Genomic DNA, 23,022 nt, shown 5'->3' with positions numbered 1-23,022 from the left:
TGATTAAAAGGTATTATGAATACTTACCACGCTGCACCTTGGTCTTCTCCTTCTCCCGACAACAGACGTTACAATTAAACTTTACATGATTAGATTAATTACGTAATAATAATTACACATAGAGATTTGATAAAATAACATTTGATAATAGTCACAGACACGACACAGTACACGAGAGGTGTACCCAATTGACAACCTGATCAGGAACATACTCATCAATCAAAGTAATTTTCTAACATTATAGATGACTGAAGACTTTTGAGGCATGGTTAGTTTCAGTTCGGGCTGCATATTGGTTCCCCTTATATAGTTTTCCTATTTATTTGCTAAACTGATTAGTTCTTCCAGCAGGCAAAATGGGTTGTAATGACATCAATATGATGGTCAGGTTGTAGACTGACCAGGTGAATCCAGGTGAAAGCTATGATCCCTTACTGATGTCACTTGTTAAATCCACTTCAATCATTGTAGATGAAGGGGAGGAGACAGGATTTTTAAGCCTTGAGACAACTGAGACATGGATTGTGTACATGTACTGTATGTGTACCATTCAGAGCATTAATGGGCAAGTGCCTTTGAACGAGGTATGGTAGTAAGTGCCAGATGCACCGGTTTGTGTCAAGAACTGCAACGCTGCTGGGTTTTTAACGCTAAAGAGTTTTCAGGGTGTATCAAGAATGGTCCACAACCCAAAGGACATCCAGACAACTTGACAAAACTGTGGGAAGCGTTGGAGTCAACATGGGCCAACATCCCTGTGGAACGTTTTCGACACCTTGTAGAATCCATGCCCCGATGAATTGAGGCTGTTCGGAGGGCAAAGGGGGAGGGGTGGGGGGTTAGAACACAATATTAGGAAGGTATTCTTAATGTTTGTACACTCAGTATATACTGGTTGAGATATCGGTCACATTTTATTTCGATAGTCCAGATAGTCATACGATCAACAATCTATCTTGTTGACAAACAACTGCTTGCTAAGGTTAAGGTTAGGTTTAGAATAAGGGTTAGGGTGGGTTAGAAATAGGGTTAGGGTAAGGGTTAAGATTAGGGTTAGGATAAGGTTGAAGGTTAGGTTTAGAGCAAGGGTTAGGGTTAATAGTTAGTTAGTTAGTTAGTTAGTTGAAATGTTACTGATAGTCTGTAGAGCATTTATAGATGTACTATCCAGAACAAGTGTTACAGAGATATCTTTACCTGGTTGTAATAGCGACCAGTTGGTTGTAATCTGGTTACAATCAGAAAATGACAACCCTTGTATGTGTATCATCATTATCATTAAACAAAGTTAAGAGGACCATGCTTTTGGGCCAGTGATGGACTTCTGTGTTACGTGGACATTCCTAAATGAAGGCTTCCAGAGGACCTCATGGTTGGAGGTGATGTCACTCTAGGAGACATGTATAAAAAGGCAGGCAGCAGAGGAGCCAGATCCCACTCTCTCTCAGACTGTCTTAACCCTGCTACAGGAGCCCTCCCTGATTCTTCTTGAAGACAAAGGGCAGAATTTGGATAAAGGACCTGGTCGAACCGCACGAGACTTTACACAGTGGCACCGGACTTCATATACACTTACCTGTCTTTCGCTGTAGAGACGTCGAAGGTCAAATGAGAGCATGCTGCGGATTCTGGTGTTGGTGATTTCGCTGAGTGTGAGCAGTGACCTAGTAGCTGGTCAGAGAGGTATGTCTATCAATATTTTAGTATCTTAAGTGAACAAAAACAAAAACTTCATAGCATGTCAAAAATGTTTGCAGAGATTCCAAAGTTATTTCAAGTGGGTCTGGTAACAGCATGATAACAGTGTCATGAATAAGTAATTTATCAATTCTAATAAATGCTTTATAAATGATTATACATGTTATAAATGGATACGAATTGTAATGTTTTATAATGCTTATAAATGCATCTAAATGTTTACAATGAATGAAATACTAAATTCTTTCTTGATGCTTATTAATTCATTTGTGCTACCAACTTCAGAGGCGTGAGAACACTTTTTTGGAAATCTGCTATTTTATACCTGTGATAAATGTCACATAAATGTCTTGTCAATGGCACGTCAGATCATATTAGTCTAAAATGGAAAGTTTATTTGCAATCATCCCAATTCAATGTAACTACTTTGATTTAGCATATTCCTGAAATAGAACACAATAAATGAATTCATCATCAATTTGCAAAACTGAATTCGTAAGTCCTATCCTCTACATGGCCAACGGGTTGATTCATTTTCACACTTTGAAAAACAAATTGGCAGCTTATGCTGTTGAGCGACTTGTCGGTCAGGCAATGCAACTAAATCACCCTGATAGTGTCATTGGTAGTGTTTTCTTGCCAGTATCTTTGAAGCATGTTTGCTTGGAATTCATTCAGAAAAGATTGCAGCTCCTAATGGGAAGACCACACTTCCTCTCCTCCATGCTCAGGAGACTTTGACACAATACAGCTCCCTGGGGAGTTTAATAGATCAGGTCAATTAATACATCTAGTAGGTTCCCGTTGGAGCACCACAACAGGCCCCACATGCCAGGCTATCCCAGCATCCTATTCATCTGGGACACCTCTTCCTTGGAAAGGCCCAGACCCCAGGGCCTGTAAATCTAACTTCCACAGGAGTCCATAAATTAAGACTTAAAGTGATTTGAGTTGCCATGACACTGTTAAACCAAACCACAGGCTGTGGCTGCTCTGTTATTTTCAAGCTCCTGTTCTACACCTTTCACGTTGCAATGAGTGTGAAAAATAAAACATTTAATTTCAATAAATTCTTTATCATCCCATATTTTAGAAAATTGGTATTGCAGAGGTATGAAAAACGATTTGGCACAAAACCCACAACATCTTAGTCTCTGTATTTCTGTATGCATGTGATTCAGGCCCAGGGATTGTCTTGGAATGCCAGCTCCTGTGGCAAGGGGATAGTAGTGCAGGTAGTAAAGATGATGAATGGGCCGTGGATGATGTTGTTTTATAAAGGGACATCTGCATAGTGCATCCCCAACACATTGCATACTGATGACTTGCGTCAGCCACAGATGTGCATCCAAGACAATGTCACAGGAAGAGTAATGAGGTACGAGCAGGAGCTGTGTGACCTGCCTGACGTTCAGTTTCAACATGAGGTTGACATTAGTTTCAGTTTATCTTGGCAACCTATGATGATAACACCCCATTTACCTGAAATTGCTATTCTGTCTACTGACTTTGAGTTATTTTGACTTTGGTTGAAACAGAATGTGCTGGAATAGGAATACATGTGGGAGTATGTTTTCAAAGATGATCTGTCCATTGCTAATGTATGAAACAAACATAGCTGTGTGTGCACATCCATCGCTAATAAAGCGCTGTGAAACGTTTTTTCAAACTCAGATGGGGAAATTATTAATCAGATCAAGGGAACGAATCAAGCCTTGGCTGAGATTAAAGAACTGCTGAAGCAACAGGTAAAGTCACTGTTTGGACATATAGGGCAACTTTCATTGAGGATGTAAATGGTCCCATACAGTATAACGTGAACTAATAGTGTATTTGTACCTCCATGCAGATCCAAGAGATTGTTTTCCTGAAGAACACAGTGATAAAGTGTAAAGCCTGTGGTGAGTAGCCTTGGCCTGCCTGCAGAAATAGATATTCCAGTTGAATGTCAGTAAACATTGTGGTGTATCTGTTAATCAGGCTGGCGCTCTTTGAGGCACAAAATAAAGTTACTGTATTTTTAAAACAGTACATACATGAATATGTACATATTTAATATATAATTACAGTACCAGTCAAAAGTTTGGACACACCTACTCCTTCAAGGGTTTTTCTTTACTTTTTAAAAACTTTTTTCTTCTTTGTAGAATAATAGTGAAGACATCACCACTACGAAATAACACATATGGAATCATGTAGTAACCAAAATAGTGCTAAACAAATCAAAATATATTTTAGATTTTAGATTCTTCAAAGTAGCCACCCTTTGCTTTGATGTTTTTTTTCTCACCCATCATAAACATGTTTTTAGACATTTTTGCACATTTATTAAAAATGAAATAAAGAAATATCAAATTCACGTAACTATTCACACCCCTGAATCAATACTTTGTAGAAGCACCTTTGGCAGCAATTACAGTGGTGAGTCTATCTGGGTAAGTCTCTAAGAGCTTTCCATACCTAGATTGTGCAACATTAGTTCATTATTCTTTTCAAAATTCTTCAAGCTCTGTCAAATTGGTTGTTGAGCATTGCTAGACAACCATTTTCAGATCTTGCCATAGATTTTCAAATAAAGTTAAGTCTAAACTGTAACTTGGCCACTCAGGAACACTCGCCGTCTTCTTGGTAAGCAACTAGTGGAGATTTGACCTTGTGTTTTAGATTTTCGTCCTGTTGAAAGGTGTGTCTGGTCTCCCAGTGTCTGGTGGAAAGCTGACTGAACCAGGTTTTCCTCTAGAATTTTGCCTGTGCTTAGCTCCATTCCGTTTATTTTTTATCCTGAAAATTCCCCAGTCCTTAACCATTACAAGCTTGATGCAGCCACCATTATGCTTGAAAATATGGAGAGTTGTACTCAGTAATGTGTTGTATTGGATTTGCCCCAAACAAACCACTTGTATCCAGGACAGGGTGCATGTTTTGGAATATTGTTCTGTACAAGCTTCCTTCTTTCCACTATGTCAATTAGTTTAGTATTGTTGAGTAACTACAATGTTGTTCATCCCTCCTCAGTTTTCTCCTATCCCAGCCATTTAACTCCGTAACTATTTTAAAGTCTCCATTGGCCTCATGGCGAAATCCCTGATTTGTTTCCTTTCTCTATGGCATGTGAGTTAGGAAGGACTCCTGTATCCTTGTAATGACTCTGTGTATTGATGTATCAATCCAATGTGTAATTAATGACTTCACCATGCTTAAAGGGATATATATTCAATGTCTGCTTTTTTTTTTTTTTTTTACCCATCCACCAATAGGTGCCCTTCTTTACGAAGCTTTGGAAAATGTCCCTGGTCTTTGTGGTTGAATCTTTGTTTGAAATTCACTGCTTGACTGAGGGTCCTTACAGATAATTGTATGTGTGGGGTACAGAGATGAGGTCGTCATAAAAAAAATCATGTTAAGCAAACAGAGTGAGTCCATGCAACTAATTACGTGACATTTCTACTCCTGAGCTTATTTAGCCTTTCCATAGCAAAGGGGTTGAATACTTATTGACTCAAGACATTTGAGCTTTTCATTTTTAATTCATTTGTAAAACATTCAAAAAACATCATTCCACTTTGACATTATGGGGTATTGTGTGTAGACTAAAACTAAATGTCATCCATTTTAAAATCAGGCTGGAAAAAGGTGGAAAAAAGTCAAAGGGTGTGAATACTTTCTGAAATTACTGTACATTACACATATATCAATATCAACAGCATGATTGCTATCTCAATTGTATGTAAATATGGTACATTAATCATACCATTGTGCTCTCATGTACTTTTAAAAAATATGTACAGTGCATACATAAACATATGAATATGTAATGGTAAATAAATCTGTAATGGAAATGTAAACAAATAGAAAAATGCCATGTTTCATAACCTGCAGTAGATGGAGACATCTTACAGGAGAGTGCTCCAGGTCTACTTGGTTGATGGTTGGTGTATCATCCTCTCCCACCTAGGCATGCAAGGTCCCCCTCGCACCTCCTGTGACCCTAACCCCTGCCACATGGGAGTAACGTGCATTGAGACCGCCGGGGGCATCAAGTGTGGCCCCTGCCCTGAGGGCATGGAGGTTAATGGTACCCACTGCACACATGTGGATGAGGTAGGACAGGATCCCAAAAATGTCACGTGGTATTCTGTAGTGCAGGGATCATCAACTTTATCAGTGTTTCCCAAACTCGGTCCTTGGGATGCACGTTTTGGTTTTTGCCCTAACACTAAACAGCTGATTCAAATTCAAAGCTTGATGATTAGTTTATTATTTGAATCAGCTGTGTATTTTTTTATTTTTTTTTATTTAACTAGGCAAGTCAGTTAAGAACAAATTCTTACTTACAATGACAGCAGGATTCAAACCAGGTACTGCTTTGATGCCTCTTGCACTGAGATGCAGTGTCTTAGACCACTGCGCCACTCAGGAGTCAAGTGCTAGTGTTTGGCTAGGGCAAAAAACAAAACGTGCACCCCTTCGGGTCCCATGGACTGACATTGGGAAACCCTGAACTTGAGTGGATGGATGGGGGGCAGGAACATAAGCCCAAACAGATATAATATTTGACTAAATCATAATAATTTCAAACCTTGCTGACATTTGTATTCCTGCAATCACATCTTTCTATTATGAGTGGGATTACTTCGGGAACAGAGTTCCAAAATTAAAATAACTTTGAGTTGATTTCCTGATGTTTTTACAGTGTTTTATGTCCAACAACGAAAATTCCCCCCAAATAATACAACATAATTATTTGTTTTTGCTCAGGGAGGCCAAATAAACTTGGGGGGCCAAATAAAAACACCCGCACTGCCACTGGGGAAACTGCTGTAGTGGGTCTAAACTGAAATACGATAATTTACACAGTACGTGTTACTATTGTGTATATTGTTAGGTTTTTAAAGAGTCTCTGAACACCCGGATTGGCATGTGTGCTTTCCTGTTGCTCATTTGAAAACCTAGATTTCAGTCTTGCCGGTGTGTTTCCTGACGATTCCACGTTTGGTTAAGGATGTTTGTCCCTCATGACACACTGTAAATTCGGAAGCCTATTTAACTTCCTCAAAATCCCCAGAATAATTGTAAAATAACTCAAGAAATCTTGAATTAATCTTGATGTTTTTGCAGAGGATGTTTCAGTTGTGCAATTTTACATCTAACTAAGGTGTTTGGTGCAGTATTTCTCAAGCTAAAAAAAACACGTTTTCTTATGTAAACGAAGTCGGAGCTGCTGGGAAGGTCTGTCTCACTGTCTATGCTATTGGATTAACAGCAATCACTGCAGCTGTTCACCCCATGTTAGTGGGGAAATGGACACTGTAAAATGAAAACACAACCTTAATTTATCCGTTGTGATGCACGGATGTTCCTAAAACTCAGTTTTAGAGGAGACTGACTTTATGACCAAATTATCCTATTTACACAGTGTATTTTGACACTAGAATAACTGTTTCTGGCTCATATTGCTGCCACATAGGCCATTTTCAAATGGATTTGTTGCTTTTAAAAGGCAGTCACTCTTTAAATCAACTGTTAGATTATCTCAATAGCAAATAGCAAATTCCAATTCCAATATTGAACATGTACATTACTGCCCTCTCTCTGCTCTCCTCCTGTGTGTGTAGTGTGTCGTGAAGCCCTGCCACATGGGTGTGCGCTGCATCAACACCTCTCCAGGGTTCCGCTGTGGCCCCTGTCCCACTGGCTACACCGGCCCCCGGGTGCAGGGAATAGGCCTCTCCTACGCCACTAACAACAAACAGGTAGCAATTTTGAAGCTTATGAGTTTGGCTTTGGGGCCTTTCCACCTCAAAAACACAAGAAAGAGGATTTCGACACCCGCCATCTCAGATTGTTCTGAAATCGTTTAGGTAATTAGTAACATACAATTAGCATTCCTGAAACATACATTTTCTTGAAATATAATTTTATCTCTGCGAAATTAAGCTAATTGATTGCACCCAAATTGGCCATTTTGATTTATAGGATTCAGATATTTAATAAAAATGTAATAAAAATAGTACTCAACACCCCCCCCACACCAATCCCACCTCAACAACCAGTGTACAGTATCAGTTCTCTATTTTTAACAAGTAGTATGAAGCTGTGGCTTGGAGTTCTGCTTCTCCATACTATGTAAATGTTTTCGCTGTGAATCTGGTGATGTTTTTTTCCCCTGTTCAGAGAAATTAGTCAATGAAGTCACTTGCATTATTTACCATAAAGTAGTGTGAAAGTACCAGGTTTTGACCACTAGATGCCTCTGTTCCTGCTCTACCACCACATTCAGTCTCTTGTGTTTATTAAATAGATCAAAACATTTCCTTTGCAACTTTGGGTAGAAAACCAATAGATTTGTCTCATTACGAAAAGTGTGTGGTCATCCTCACAATTCAAGTCAGTCCTCAAACCAACTCTCCTTGAATAGTCCAACAAGTGGCAGCTCTTTGAGAGGGCAATTCCTATGCAATTCTCATATGAAGACTTTTCCTACAAGCCCAAAACTACTGTATAATGGAGAACTTGGCTAGGGATTAAAATATTGTGACAACCCTAATAAAATACTGAATTGCATGGCAGCCTGTTTTTGAAAATGATCAGGAAACATTTCTACATGTGATTTGTGATTAGTGACATTCAACATTGAACCCAAAGCAATCCAATACCATTACAACTGCAATACACTATAAAGTGTGTGTTTTGGAGATTTACTATTGAAGTTCATTAGAGACCATAACATGGAACTGATGTAACCAATGGTCTTGATCAGGCTGTTGATTGTGGCCTGTGGAATGTTGTCCCACTCCTCTTCAATGGCTGTGCGAAGTTGCTGGATATTGGCGGGAACTGGAACACGCTGTCGTACACGTCGATCCTGAGAATCTCAAACATGCTCAATCGGTGACATGTCTGGTGACTATGCAGGCCATGGAAAAACTGGGACATTTTCAGCTTCTGGGTATTGTGTACAGATCCTTGCGACATTGAGCTGTGCATTATCATGCTGAAACATTAGGTGATGGCGGATGAATGGCATGACAATGAGCCTCAGGATCTCGTCACGGTATCTCTGTACATTCAAATTGCCATCGATAAAATGCTATTGTGTTCGTTGTCCATAGCTTATGCCTGCCCATACCATAACCCCACCTCCACTGTGGGGCACTCTATTCACAACGTTGACATCAGCAAACCGCTCACCCACACAACGCCATCTGCCCAGTACAGTTGAAACTGGGATTAATCCGTGAAGAGCACGCAGGTCAGATTCCCTGAGGCAGTTTCAGACAGTCTGAGCAGAAATTCACAGTTTCATCAGCTGTCCGTGTGGCTGGTCTCAGATGATCCCGCAAGTGAAGAATCCAGATCCAGGCTGGCGTGGTTATACGGGCTCTGCGGTTGTGAGGCCGGTTGGACATACCACCAAATTCTCTAAAACGACATTGGAGGTGACTTATGGAAGATAAATGAACATTCAATTCTCTGGCTACAGCTCTGACCTGCAGTCAGCTTGCCAATTGCACGCTCCCTCAAAACTTGAGACATCTGTGGCATTGTGTTGCGTAACAAAACTGCACATTATAGAGTGGCCTTTTACTGTCCCCAGCACAAGATGCACCTGTGTAATGATCATGCTGTTTAATTATCTTCTTGATATGCAGCACCTGTCAGGTGGATGGATTCTCTTGGCAAAGGAGAAATGCTCACTAACAGGGATGTACATAAATTTGTGCACAACATTTGAGAGAAATAACCTATTTGTGCGTATGGAACATTTCTGGGATCTTATATTTCAGCTCATGAAACATGGGACACACACCTTACATGTCACGTTTATATTTTTGTTCAGTGCAGTAGTAAAACCTGATACTTTCACATTACTAATTTCTCTGAACAGGGGGAAAAAAACATGACCAGATTCACAGGGAATACATTACATAGTATGGAGAAGCAATGCACAGTTTAATACTACTTGTCAAACAGAGAACTGATACTGTGTACTGGTTGATGGGGTGGACTTGGTATGGAGTGTAGAGGGTCAGTGATTGACTGTTGACCATTTTTTGGGATTCCTAATGTCTAACTTACTGTTAGGAAAAAGTTTGGTCCAAATCGGATGTTGGGAACTATATTTATTGGACATTATTGGACACAGAATCTTATAAATTAAAATGGCTAATTTGGATGCACTCAATTAAGCAACATTTCTGAGATAAAATCTTATCTGTTTGTAACTACAGAAAGAATTTCAGAACAATCTGAGATAGTTTGTATCATGGCTTGCTGAAATTACATGGAAAGACTCGCTGGCAACATGCAAGGTTTTGCTTGAAGATGGAAGATTTATGCATTAGGGCTTTCTTTTGTATTTGAATCCTACCCAGGTCTGTAAGGACATCAATGAGTGCGAAGGACTCAAGAATGGAGGTTGTATGGAAAATTCCAACTGTGTGAACACACCTGTAAGTATCATTAAAAGTCGATGCCACTCAAATATATATCTCATTAGGAAATCCAGAGGTCTTTCCTCTCTGAGGTTTTGAGGGGGGGAACTAAGTTTCTGCTGTGGTTGTGCGTGTTGTTGTCAGGGCTCGTTTAAGTGTGGCTCCTGTAAGGCAGGCTATGTGGGGGATCAGAGCAAGGGCTGTAAGCCTGAGAGAGCGTGTGGTAATGGCCAGCTCAACCCCTGCCATGCCAGCGGAGAGTGCCTTGTCCAACGAGATGGGAAAATAGAGTGTCAGGTAATGCGATACAATTCTGTTGCAATGGATCAATGTGAATTTGAATACAGCCTAAATGTATACTACTCCTTATACATGTTGTCTATAGCATTCTTTTGGATACAGATTGCTCGTTATTGATTCAGCTGCTGTAGCTGAAATGGAATTGAATGCAAATTGACATTCCATATTCAATACAGTACAGTCCATAACTTTGACTTGATCCTGATTCACAGTGTGGGGTGGGATGGGCTGGCAATGGCTACTTCTGCAGCTCTGACATTGACATTGATGGCTTCCCTGATGAGAAACTGGAATGCACCGAGAGGAACTGTGCCAAGGTAATAAACTTGAATGTCATTGAAAAGGCTATGGAAGTCCACGACTATACTATTTGGAACGCAAAGGGAAAATAAAGTGGAAAAACTAAGTCATTGTCATGTGCTTTAAATACATACTTTTAGGATAACTGTCTAACAGTACCCAACTCGGGTCAAGAGGATGTAGACAAGGATGGCAAAGGAGATGCCTGTGATGAGGATGCAGATGGCGATGGAATCCTAAATACACAGGTTACTGATCTCTTTCTCCAGCAACTGATTTTTTGCTGTGTCATGTTTACGACAGGTCTTTACACTGATTTTGTATCTTAGTGTAAAGACAGGCTCTGATGCCTCTTTGGTAGGACAACTGTGTGCTGGTACCAAATGTCAACCAAAGAAATGTGGACGAAGACGACTTTGGAGACGCCTGTGACAACTGCCGTATGATCAAAAACAACGACCAGAAAGACACTGATGTTGATAGACTGGGTGACGAATGTGACGAAGACATTGATGGCGACAGTAAGTATGCATGTCGAGGTTTTGACCGTGACAAGCCTAATTCTGCCATTGCGGTCATTCATGTCAATTGACATGTCAACTACTGTTACCTCCTTCTAGGAATCCCCAATAATCTGGACAACTGCAAAAGGGTTCCCAATGCTAACCAGAAGGATCGAGATGGGGACAAAGTCGGAGATGCTTGTGACAGTTGCCCCTATGTTCAAAACCCTGACCAGGTCTGGTTTCTGATTTCCATGTTTAGCTGTACTTGTATTAATCCTAGTCATTACTGCATGTTCTACCAGAATGACAAACTATGTCGATGTTCGAGTGATATTTTTTGTGTTTGATACAGTTGGATATGGACAACGATTTGATCGGAGACCCTTGTGACACCAATAAGGACAGGTAAAGCAGTGTTACTAGTGTTCTTGTTACCTCCCTGCCTTTAACCAGTGTCGACCTGTGCGTGGCGTTCCAATCTATTAGTAAACCATTACTTATTTGATATGTTATGTAATGACTTTGGTTTGACACATCAACTTTCAGAATCCCACAACAGTGGGGAGAACTGTAAAATGGTCTCCTTGTGTTTTTCTCTACTGTTCTCAGTGATGGTGACGGTCACCAGGACTCTCAGGACAACTGCCCTGCAGTCATCAACAGCTCCCAGCTGGACACGGACAAGGACGGCCTGGGGGACGAGTGTGACGATGACGATGATGATGATGGTATTCCTGACCTTCTGCCCCCAGGACCGGACAACTGTCGCCTCATTCCCAACCCTCTGCAGGAGGACTCTGACGGTGAGTTCAGCACTTTTTCAGTCTAGTTTCCACAAAGTTCTCCAATATATCCGTGTAATGTTGACAGTAATATTGTCCAGTGACTTAAAAGTCACATATTGCGTCAATCTCCTTGTTACAGGTGATGGTGTTGGGAATGTGTGTGAGAACGACTTTGACAACGACACCATCATCGACAGCATCGATGTGTGCCCGGAGAACGCCGAGGTCACTCTCACAGACTTCAGGGCCTACCAGACAGTGGTGCTGGACCCAGAGGGAGACGCACAGATAGACCCTAACTGGGTGGTGCTCGATCAGGTATGTGTATGCAGATGTTGGATCATAGTTTCAGCCAGTTTGTTATAATAGGATAACAATCCTGTAACAATTTTTGTAGGGGTTGATACATTTTTGTTAGGTCAAATCAAGTCTGAAATTTCTAAGTGGAAATTCTAAATGTTAGAAGCCTTTTTAAAACTCAAATAGACTTCAAGTTTGCATTTCCTGCCATGCAGGAAAATTATCAGCAATAAAAGTATTGATCTGTATTGATGCATGCATTAAATCTTATACAATAAGTCCAAGGGTGTTACAGTAGATACAAATCAGTGCCAAACTACTGGGAATAGACGTCAGTTCAACGTCTATTCCACGTTGGTTCGACGTAATATCGTTGAAATGAGGTGGAAACAACGTTGATTCATCCAATGTGTCACCAGTGGGAAGAGACATGTTAACTGCTTAAGTTCTATAATCTTCCACAGGGAAGAGAGATCGTCCAAACTATGAACAGTGACCCTGGACTGGCTGTTGGTAAGAGCAACAATCACGCTGTCTCAAGTCGGATTCATTCAATAAACCGAGTTGTACATGACGTTCTCAAACGCGTCCTAACCCAAACTCACGCCATTCCTTCAAGGTTACACAGCTTTCAACGGTGTTGACTTCGAAGGGACTTTCCATGTGAATACCGTAACGGACGACGACTATGCAGGGTTCATCTTTGGCTACCAGGACTCTTCCTCCTTCTACGTGGTGATGTGGAAACAGGTTGAGCAAATCTATTGGCAAGCCAATCCATTCAGAGCTGTGGCAGAACCAGGGATCCAACTGAAGGTACAGAAAATCCTATATGCACATCTTATATGACTATTATCTAGTCATGTCGTAAAAGTCACTTGTGTTCTCACGGCAGGAAAATAATCCTGCAGCAACTGGAAATGTGAGTTATTGTGTGGATTATAATTCATGGAAGAAAAAAAAACACTGGGCACAGACGTCAATTCAACGTCTATTCCACGTTGGTTCAACATAACTGGGATGGAACATCCGCAACTCTGATATGCTCCTATGGTGATTTAATCAGACGTACAATAAACACAACGTTTTAATATATCCTATTTTTCTGTTTTTTCTATTACAATTATAGCAAATTTTCAGTTTTCCCCTCCCCACTCAAATCACTCCCAGACAGTCCTAGCAAAATTCTTTGATTGAGAAATTGCTCTTTGTTAAGAAGCATTTTTTTCCCTTCTTTTTGACGTTTTAATTTAAAACAACCACAGTAAGGTACTTAATTGTTACCCCGAAAATATTTATTCATTTTTTATTATAATTAATGGACATTTTTGTATGACTTTACATTTTTTGTTAGGGCAAATCAAGTCTAAAATGTTAAATGGAAATTGCAAACTCTAGAAGCCTTTTTAAACCTTGAATTCCTCCAACTACAGGGTGATCAAATTAAGATCCTATACACATCTGTTCAAATTCATGCAAACATGCCACTACTCTATTAATAGACTGACCTACACACAACTAGCCCTTTCTAAGTAATACTCATAGGGCCAGTTACCTAATATAAGTTTACCCCTGGACTAAAAACAGCTCAACGGAAAATAGATACATTTTGAGTTGAAATATAAATACACCTGCCCAGATTGATACATTGGAAGAGATCTACTGTTCTGTAAAAGTGCTGCCTGTGCAATTGTGTTGTCGACTAGGCTGTGAAGTCCAACACGGGACCAGGGGAGAATCTACGCAACTCCCTGTGGCACACTGGCGACACCAGTGACCAGGTGAAGCTGCTGTGGAAAGACGTCCGCAACGTGGGCTGGAAGGACAAGACTTCCTACCGCTGGTTCTTGCAACACAGGCCCCAAGATGGCTACATCAGGTAGTGCGCTGCTATCAGACACACCTCGTAGGCGTCTGATGGCTTTTGGTGCAGTTTGCCAACGATGGCGTGACCTTCTCCTTTCATAATACATTAAAGGCCCAGTGCAGTCAAAAATGTGATTTCCTATATTTTATATATAGTTCCACACTATGAGGTTGGAATTAAACTGTGAAAATTTAAATAATACAATTTTAATGTAAAAGCTTTTTGAAAAGACAGCCTGAAACTTTTGCCTGTTTTAGTGGGAGGGAGTTTTGACCTTCCATGGTGCCATCACCATGCGGTAAATTAATTAATAGACCAATAAGGAAGAGAGTTCCAAACCTCTCTGCCAATAACAGCAAATGTCCAGTTTTCCCCTCCCCACTCAAACCACTCCCAGACAGTCCTAGCTAAATTCTTGTTTGAGAAATTGCTCCTTGCTAAGAAGCCATTTGTGTTCATTTTTTAACTATTTTAACAGAAAACAATCACAGTAAGGTATTTCATTGTTACCCAGAAATTATTTGCTATTGAGGTAAAAACGGCTGCATTGGACCTTTAAATTACAATTTGTGGCATTATGTGTGCAACTGATTGGACTGACATATGCGACCACATACTGTTGAACTTGAACAACATGAAATTACTATCGTGCATGTTTTCTCTTATCATCATACATCATCATCATCATCATACATACATCATACTAACCATATTGTATTCTTTACCACAATAGGTTACATCATCCAGTCGTGACACAACTATTCGGGTTGGAGATGGTCTTATTTTGGCTGCATTAACACAGGCAGCCTAATTCTGATCTTTGGCAAAATGATTGGCAAAAGATCTGATTTGATTGGTTAAAAGATCAGAATTGAACTTCCTGTGTAAACGCAACCTTTGTCATATTTTGGTATTCCTAACTGGTCTCGCTCTATGCATGTGTGTGTCATGTTCAGAGTGCGTTTCTTTGAGGGTCCTCAGATAGTGGCAGACACAGGTATCATCATAGACACCACCATGAGAGGAGGCAGACTGGGTGTCTTCTGCTTCTCCCAGGAGAACATAATCTGGGCTAACCTACGCTATCGCTGCAATGGTGAGCAGCACACTAATGACAACCCCACCCCCCTTATTAGAATACCCTTCTCACAAGCAGGAAGTAGAGGAGGATGGGGACCTTAGGGAATCAATTAGAGAAGTATTGCATTGCAGCATCCTGATAATAGAATTCCTGTATTGAGAAATGGATGATACTGCTCTCTGGCAAAAGAGGATCTACATTTACTTGTGTTTTGTGCCTGCTTCTATCCATTCTCATTGTCATTAAGTGACACTGTGGCTGCATTTACAGTGCCTTCGGAAAGTACTCATACCCCATTGACTTATTCCACATATTGCTGTGTTACAGCCTGAATTCATAATGGATTAAATAGATTTTTTCCCCTCCCCTATCTACACACAATATCCCATAATGACGAAGTGAAATTATGTTTGTAATGTCTTTTTTTTAATTGAAAATTAAATACAGAAATATTTCATTTACTTAAGTATTCACACCCCTGAGTCAATACTTTGTAGAAGGACGTTTGGCGGCGTGGAGAGCGGCGGTGTACAGCAACCTTCAATTCTTTCCACATATTTTCAATGGGATTCAAGTCTGGGCTTTGGCTGCGCCACTCAAGGGCATTCATATTCTTGTTCTGAAGCCATTCCAGCGGTGCTTTGGCTATATGCTTGTAAATCTTCGTCACAGTCAAAGCTTGTTTGCACTCTGTGACCGTCGGCGTCATTTAAGATGAGGGAGGATGATTATTTTTTTCCATGAGCATGGCCTTATTTCTATTACAGGATATTGGATGACTGTCATTCATATTCCATTCGCCCAGCTCAATAGAACATCGATAGGTTTAGGTTACTACATGATACTCAGATTTTCCCTATACCCATCATGAGGTTACTACAACCTAGCCTATGAATTAAAGTTTACAACATACAGTGGGGCAAAAAAGTATTGTCAGCCACCAATTGTGCAAGTTCTCCCACTTAAAAAGATGAGAGGCCTGTAATTTTCATCATAGGTACACTTCAACTATGACAGACAAAATGAGGGAAAAAAAATCCAGAAAATCACATTGTAGGATTTTTAATGAATTTATCATCCAAATGCTCTCTAGCAAACCTCAGATGGGCCTGGACATGTACTGGCTTAAGCAAGGGGACACGTCTGGCACTGCAGGATTTGAGTCCCTGGACACGTAGTGTGTTACTGATGGTAAGCTTTGTTACTTTGGTCCCAGCTCTCTGCAGGTCATTCACTAGGTCTCCCCGTGTGGTTCTGGGATTTTTGCTCACCGTTCTTGTGATCATTTTGACCCCACGGGGTGAGATCTTGCGTGGAGCCCCAGATCGAGGGAGATTATCAGTGGTCTTGTATGTCTTCCATTTCCTAATAATTGCTCCCACAGTTGATTTCTTCAAACCAAGCTGCTTACCTATTGCAGATTCAGTCTTCCCAGCCTGGTGCAGGTCTACAGTTTTGTTTCTGGTGTCCTTTGACAGCTCTTTGGTCTTGGCCATAGTGGAGTTTGGAGTGTGACTGTTTGAGGTTGAGGACAGGTGTCTATTATACTGATAACAAGTTCAAACAGGTGCCATTAATACAGGTAACGAGTGGGGGACAGAGGAGCCTCTTAAAGAAGAAGTTACAGGTCTGTGAGAGCCAGAAATCTTGATTGTTTGTAGGTGACCAAATACTTATTTTCCACCATAATTTGCAAATAAATTCATAAAAAATCCTACAATGTGATTTTCTGGATTTTTTTCTTCTCATTTTGTCTTTTACAGGTCTCTCATCTTTTTAAGTGGGAGAACTTGCACAATTGGTGGCTGACTAAATACTTTTTTGCCCCACTGTAGATGCACAGGTGGAGAGAAATTTGAGTAATCAAGGTGACAGACATTGACAACTTCAATACTGCCTCGCACAATCTTGCCTGCATCTAGCTGATCTAGGGTGTAATCATTAGTCCAAAAGATGCAAACGATAGTTTCTATTGGACAAATTCAGGTATGGTTATCAGCGGTGTAAAAAGTACTCAATTGTCATACTTGAGTAAAAGTAAAGATACCTTAATAGGAAATGACTCAAGTAAAAGTGAAAGTCACCCAGTAAATTACTACTTAGGTAAAAATCTAAATGTATTTGGTTTTAAATATACTTAAGTATCTAAAGTAAATAGAATTGCTAAAATGTACTTAAGTTTCAACAGTAAAAGTATAAATAATAAAATATTCCTTATTTTAAGCAAACCAGACAGCACAATTTCCTTTACTTTTTTATTTACGGATAGCCAGGGGCACACTCCAACACTCCAACATAATTTACAAACACAGCATTTGTGTTTAATGAGTCTGCCAGATCAGAAGCAGTAGGGATGACCATGAATGTTCTCTTGATAAGTGAATGAATTGGACCATTTTCCTGCCCTGTTGAGCATTCAAAATGTAACAAGTACTTTTGGGTGTCGGGGAAAATGTATGGAGTAAAAAGTGCAATTTTCTTTAGGAATGTAGTGAAGTAAAAGTAAAAGTTGTCAAAAATATAAATAGTAAAGTGAAGTACAGATACCCCAAAAAACGACTTAAGTGGTACTTTACACCACTGATGTTTATCCCCGTTTCTTGCCATTTAAGAATCGTCGGAATGAATACACCCCATATCACGCAAACACAGTTCACCCCTTTGATTGCGCTCTCCACCTCTCACTTTTTGCCTTCACAACACATCAGCTGTCTTCCACACCGATCTCGACAAAACATTTCTGTATGGACGTCACTTTGCACAAGGGGGCATGCTGAAACAGGAAAGGACCTTCCCCAAACTGTCACAACAAAGTTGAAAGCTCAGAATCGAATACAATGTAGCGTTAAGATTTCCCTTCACTGGAACTAAGGGGCCCAAACCATGAAAAACAGCCCCAGACCATTATTCCTCCATCAAACTTTACAGCTGGCAATATGCATTGGGGCAGGTAGCGTTTTACCAGATTCATCCGCCAGACTGCCAGATGGTGAAGCGTGATTCATCACTCCAGAGAACGCATTTTCCCTGCTCCAGGATCCAATGGCAGCGAGCTGTACACTACTCCAGCCGACGCTTGGCATTGCTTATGGTGTTCTTAGGCTTGTGTGCGGCTGCTCGGCCATGGAAACCTATTTCATAAAGCTCCCGACGAACAGTTCTTTGGCAGACGTTGCTTCCAGAGGCAGTTTTTAACTTGGTAGTGAGTGTTGCAACCGAAGGCAGAAAGATAGCTACTTCTCGCTCTCGCTTCTCTTTCATTTTTGCTAGCTAGCTGTAGTTTACGTTTTCAGTACTATACTGAACAAAAATATAAATGCAACATGTAGTGTTTGTCCCATGAACTGAAATAAAAGATCCTAGAAATTTTCCATATGAACAAAAAGCTTATTTCTCAATTTCTCTTTCCATCCGTTAGTGAGCATTTTTCTTTTGCCAAGATAATCCATCTACCTGACAAGTGTGGCATATCAAGAAGCTGATTAAACAGCATGATCATTACACAGGTGCACCTTGTGCTGGGGACAATAAAAGGCCACTCTATATGACTGCAGGAATGTCCACTAGAGCTGTTGCCAGAGAATTGAATGTTAATTGAATGTTAGTTTTAGAGAATTAGGCAGTATGCCCAACCGGCCTCACAACCACAGAGCCCGTGTAACCACGCCAGCCCAGGACCTTCACACCCGGCTTCTTCACCTGCGGACTCGTCTGAGTCCAGCCACCTGGACAGCTGATGAGTATTTATGTCTGAATTTAAAAAAAACTTTTGTGGGGAAAAACTCATTCTGATTGGCTGGGTCTGACTCCCCAGTGAGTGGGCCTGTCTCTCAGGTGGTTTGGTATATGCCCTCCCAGGCCCACCCATGGCTGCACCCCTGCCCATACATGTGAAATCCATAAATTAGAGCCTAATGCATTTATTTAAATGGACTGTTTTGCCTATATGACCTGTAACTCAGTAAAATCGTTGAAATTGTTGCATTTATATATTTTTTCAGTATAGATTTATTCACTGATCCTTTGATTGGGTGGACAACATGTCAGTTCATTCCATAAGAGCTAGAGGACGTCCTCTGGAAGTTGACATAATTATGGTGTAAGTCTATGGAAGGGGGTGAGAACCACCTAGGTTTTGTATTGAAGTCAATGTACCCAGAGGAGGATGGACATTACCTGTCTTCCGGCTACACCATGATGCTACCCTAGAGTGCTGTAGGCCTTCATTGCAAAACAATGTGTTTTAATCAATTATTTGGTGACGTGAATATATTTAGTGTCTTTGTTTCACTATTTTTATGAAATTCTGTGAGGATGGTCCTCCTCTGAGGAGCCTCCACTGTCTGAAGTGGGTTCTCATTAAGGATTTGCCTGTATTTCGCTCCACTCACTGTTCCGTCAATCCTTACCAATCTCCCAGTCCCTGACGTTGAAAGGCATCCCCATAGCATGATGCTGTCACCACCATGCTTCACGGTAGGGATGGTGTTAGATGGGTTATGAGCTTTGCCTGGTTCTCCAGACATGGCACTTTGCATTCAGGCCAAAGAAATTTGTCTCATCAGACCACAGAATCCTTTGAATTATGATCTCTTTCATGTGCCTTTATGCAAGATCCAGGCATGCTGTCATGTGTGGCTTCCGTCTGGCCACTCTCCCATGAAGTTCAGATTGGCTCCCTTCTGGCAGGTTCTCCCATTTCAGCCAAGGAACTCTGTAGTTCTGTCAGAGTAGTCATTGGGTTCTTGTTCACCTACCTGACCAAGGTCCTTCTTGCCCAGTTGCTGAGTTTGGTCAGATGGCCAGCTCTAGGCAGTCTGGGTAGTTCCATATGGAGACCACTGTGCTTTAGAAAACTTTTAACACTCTAGAAATAGTTTCATACCCTTCTCCAGATAAGGTATATGCCTCATCTTGGATTTTGGATCTTGGATCTTGTTCCTTGGATTTCATGTTATAGTTTCTGCTCTGACTTGCACTGTAAACTGTGGGACCTTTTTATATAGACAAGTGTGTTTCTCTCTAAATCATGTCCAAACACTTGAATTGGCCATGGGTGGACTCCAATCAAGTTGTAGTGACATCAGCGATGGTGTATGAAAATTAGATGCAACTGAACTCAATTTGTAGTGTCATATCAACAGGGTGTAAATATTTAAGTGAGATATTTCTGTATTTAATTTTCACTAAATTTGCTGAAAGAAAAAAAATCTAATCCATTTTGAAAAACAAAATGTGGAATAAGTCAAGGGGTATGAATACTTTCTGAAGGCATACAGTATATACAGTAGACTGCATTTAAATGACCACTCGGTACACATACGACTAGTTTGAGGCTTTAGAGAGAGAAGTCTGAGTCTTAATTATATTGGTCCGTTGGATGATTGGTATTGTATTGTAGACTTGCCATGCAAGGATTCCATATCGACTTATCATCTCTCCCTCTCCCTTTAGATACAACCCTCGAGGACTTTGACTCATACCAAGTCCAACCCATTCAGCTACAGTTCTAATACAGCATGCACACAACTCTGCCCAAACGAAGACTGGGAGGACATTCCATCTACACCCCCACATTCTGGAACGCATGGCTCCCAGCTGAACAGTGCATGGTTGTGTCTGTAATGGCACCCTATCTCCTATATAGTGCACTACTTTTGATTAAAGGCTATATAGGGCCCGATTTGGACTTAAGAAATTATGCCTTTCTTATGCACGCCTTTCCTACACACTTCTCAGTAGTTAGTATTCAGACTTACCTTATGAAGGTACGTAAAGGGCTTTACAGGCATGCTTCCCTTGTCATTCAATAGAGTTTTCAGTGCATTTATCTTAAGCCATCTCTTTAAATATAGTGTAACTTTTAGTTAGTATTTTGTTGACAGACTCAATAGAATATATTGAATATTAGTGATCAATGAAAGAAAGCCATCTAAATATATGCATATCATTCTCTGTTTCAGCACCATTTGGTAGATTCAAAAAATACTCTGATCTTGTAGATTATTTAGGGTTAGGAAAGTATTTATGAAATCATAAAAACAGGTTTGGAGAGCTTTTACGCGGAAAAGAAGAGAGTGGTTTGATTCATTCAGAAAATTGCCACATTGCTATTTAACCCATGGTAATGTTGGAAGATTAGTGTACATTGAATTATAATAGGGAGAATAGTGTACAATAGTAGACTATACCCTCGTCTGTTGCCTGCACTAGCCATGGTACTGTGTGATGACAGCCGAGTATTGCGCCATGCGTAGGCTTCAAACTGTTAATGCGTGGTCTGCACTCCGCTCCATAACGATTTAATTAGCCTAACTGTTACTAATGATCCTCAGCAACAACCACATGGCCATGACAGCGTTTACAGAGGAAGCAAATGCAGGTAAACAAAACGATGTCATTAAATGGAATGATAATGTATGCTATACCAACTGAAGGGAACTAACAGTAAACTGGCAGTTAAATATGTGTGTTATTAAGCCTACTGACGGTCAATACTGATAGTGGCTAATATTTAACATGATAGAAATAGGAAACAGAAAGTCGTGGTAGCCTATAATTAAGACATCAGAGTGCCCAGCTATGAGTTAAAAGGCTGTGCAATTTAAATTTTGCATAATAGCACGGCCTTTCATAAACTTTACTTTGAGAAAGTTGATATGCTTCAGTTTGAAGCCATATATGACTGGTTTCACATGTCTCCAGCAATTGGAAGGTAAAATATATCTTAAACAAGTGTAATTTATATTTATAGTTTCCTTATCCAGACAGATTACACTTTTAACTAGCGCTTATCAAGTTGTAAATGACAGTGCATGAAGAATGGTGTTATTTCTATTGGAAAAAATAAAGTAATGCTTTTTCCACTTGAAACCGGTAGGTTCGCTAGACCTTATGAGGAAATAATGAATATGAAAAGGTGGAAGAATTATTAGGGAATTAAGTCAAGGTCAGAATACAGCATCTGTTGACACACCATCATTTATTTGATCTCCACCCAAAACAAATAGCAGGTGAACAGCATGCTATTCTCATGCTTAAGTTCAAGGTCAGAATAAGCATAGAGAAAAGTGCATAAAAATGGAATTACTACGTTCCATTTAAGCACGCTTAACTCGGGTCGGAATTGGGCCCATATTGAATATTTTTTTTTAGAAGGACCCTGTGAGATGTGACTCAGCAAAATGGAGGCTGCCATATTGGTCACCACCAGCAATGACAACATTTTCCGGTGACATTTGCTCCCCAATAATTCCAGTTCTCAGGGGACTTTTCTTTGTCTACTACTACTCTGTCAACAATATAGAAATGTGAGGATAGTTGTGTGCGTTTTGAATAATCAGGGTGTGGACAGAAAATGTGTATTACATTGTGAGCGGACTAACTTTTTTTTGAGGGGGGGGGGGGGCTATGCATTAGATTGCATGTGATCAATTAATAAAATGTTGAACCACACAACTGTTATTTTGCTTTAGCATATACTGAATATATAGGACTTACCTTTAGGTCAAAACTGGTTTACACTTTCTCCTCACTACTGACTAGACAGAAACTGAAGTCATGAGAAACTGCTTTGAGTACTGATCAAAAGTTTGGGACTGAAAATCACAAAACAGGTATTCAAAATGATCTTTTAAAAACACATACAGAAATACAGATTACAAAATATAAACAACATAACAAGGACAACAAAATATAGAATAGTTCAAACGTCATGCATGTCCACACTTAGTAAACCTTGGTGAAATGA

General features: G+C 40.2%; 1 protein-coding gene across 3 annotated transcripts; it reads left to right on the top strand.

Moving 5' to 3' along the window:
• Positions 1 to 1,430: 1,430 nt before the first annotated feature.
• On the top strand, positions 1,431 to 22,730 carry LOC110524151 (thrombospondin-4). 3 transcript variants are annotated; one of them, XM_021603536.2, is made up of 19 exons: positions 1,431 to 1,683; positions 3,373 to 3,446; positions 3,548 to 3,599; positions 5,654 to 5,799; positions 7,314 to 7,451; positions 10,074 to 10,151; positions 10,278 to 10,430; positions 10,646 to 10,750; positions 10,874 to 10,981; positions 11,095 to 11,254; positions 11,354 to 11,472; positions 11,592 to 11,644; positions 11,849 to 12,042; positions 12,164 to 12,342; positions 12,789 to 12,837; positions 12,944 to 13,140; positions 14,031 to 14,203; positions 15,148 to 15,287; positions 20,727 to 22,730. In XM_021603536.2, the coding sequence occupies exons 1-19, from the start codon at positions 1,617 to 1,619 to the stop codon at positions 20,783 to 20,785; spliced, it is 2,244 nt and encodes a 747-aa protein (XP_021459211.2). In that variant the 5' UTR covers positions 1,431 to 1,616; the 3' UTR covers positions 20,786 to 22,730. The 3 variants fall into 3 exon arrangements, with proteins under 3 accessions (XP_021459211.2, XP_036833856.1, XP_036833857.1); XM_036977961.1 differs by lacking the exon at positions 15,148 to 15,287; XM_036977962.1 differs by lacking the exons at positions 1,431 to 1,683; positions 3,373 to 3,446; positions 3,548 to 3,599; positions 5,654 to 5,799 and adding an exon at positions 6,726 to 6,927.
• The last annotated feature ends 292 nt before the right edge of the window (positions 22,731 to 23,022 follow it).

The sequence above is a fragment of the Oncorhynchus mykiss genome, chromosome 5, assembly GCF_013265735.2.
Source record: "Oncorhynchus mykiss isolate Arlee chromosome 5, USDA_OmykA_1.1, whole genome shotgun sequence".
Taxonomy (NCBI): domain Eukaryota; kingdom Metazoa; phylum Chordata; class Actinopteri; order Salmoniformes; family Salmonidae; genus Oncorhynchus; species Oncorhynchus mykiss.
Note: the sequence above shows the minus strand (reverse complement) of the source record. Positions and strands in the feature narration are given on the sequence as shown.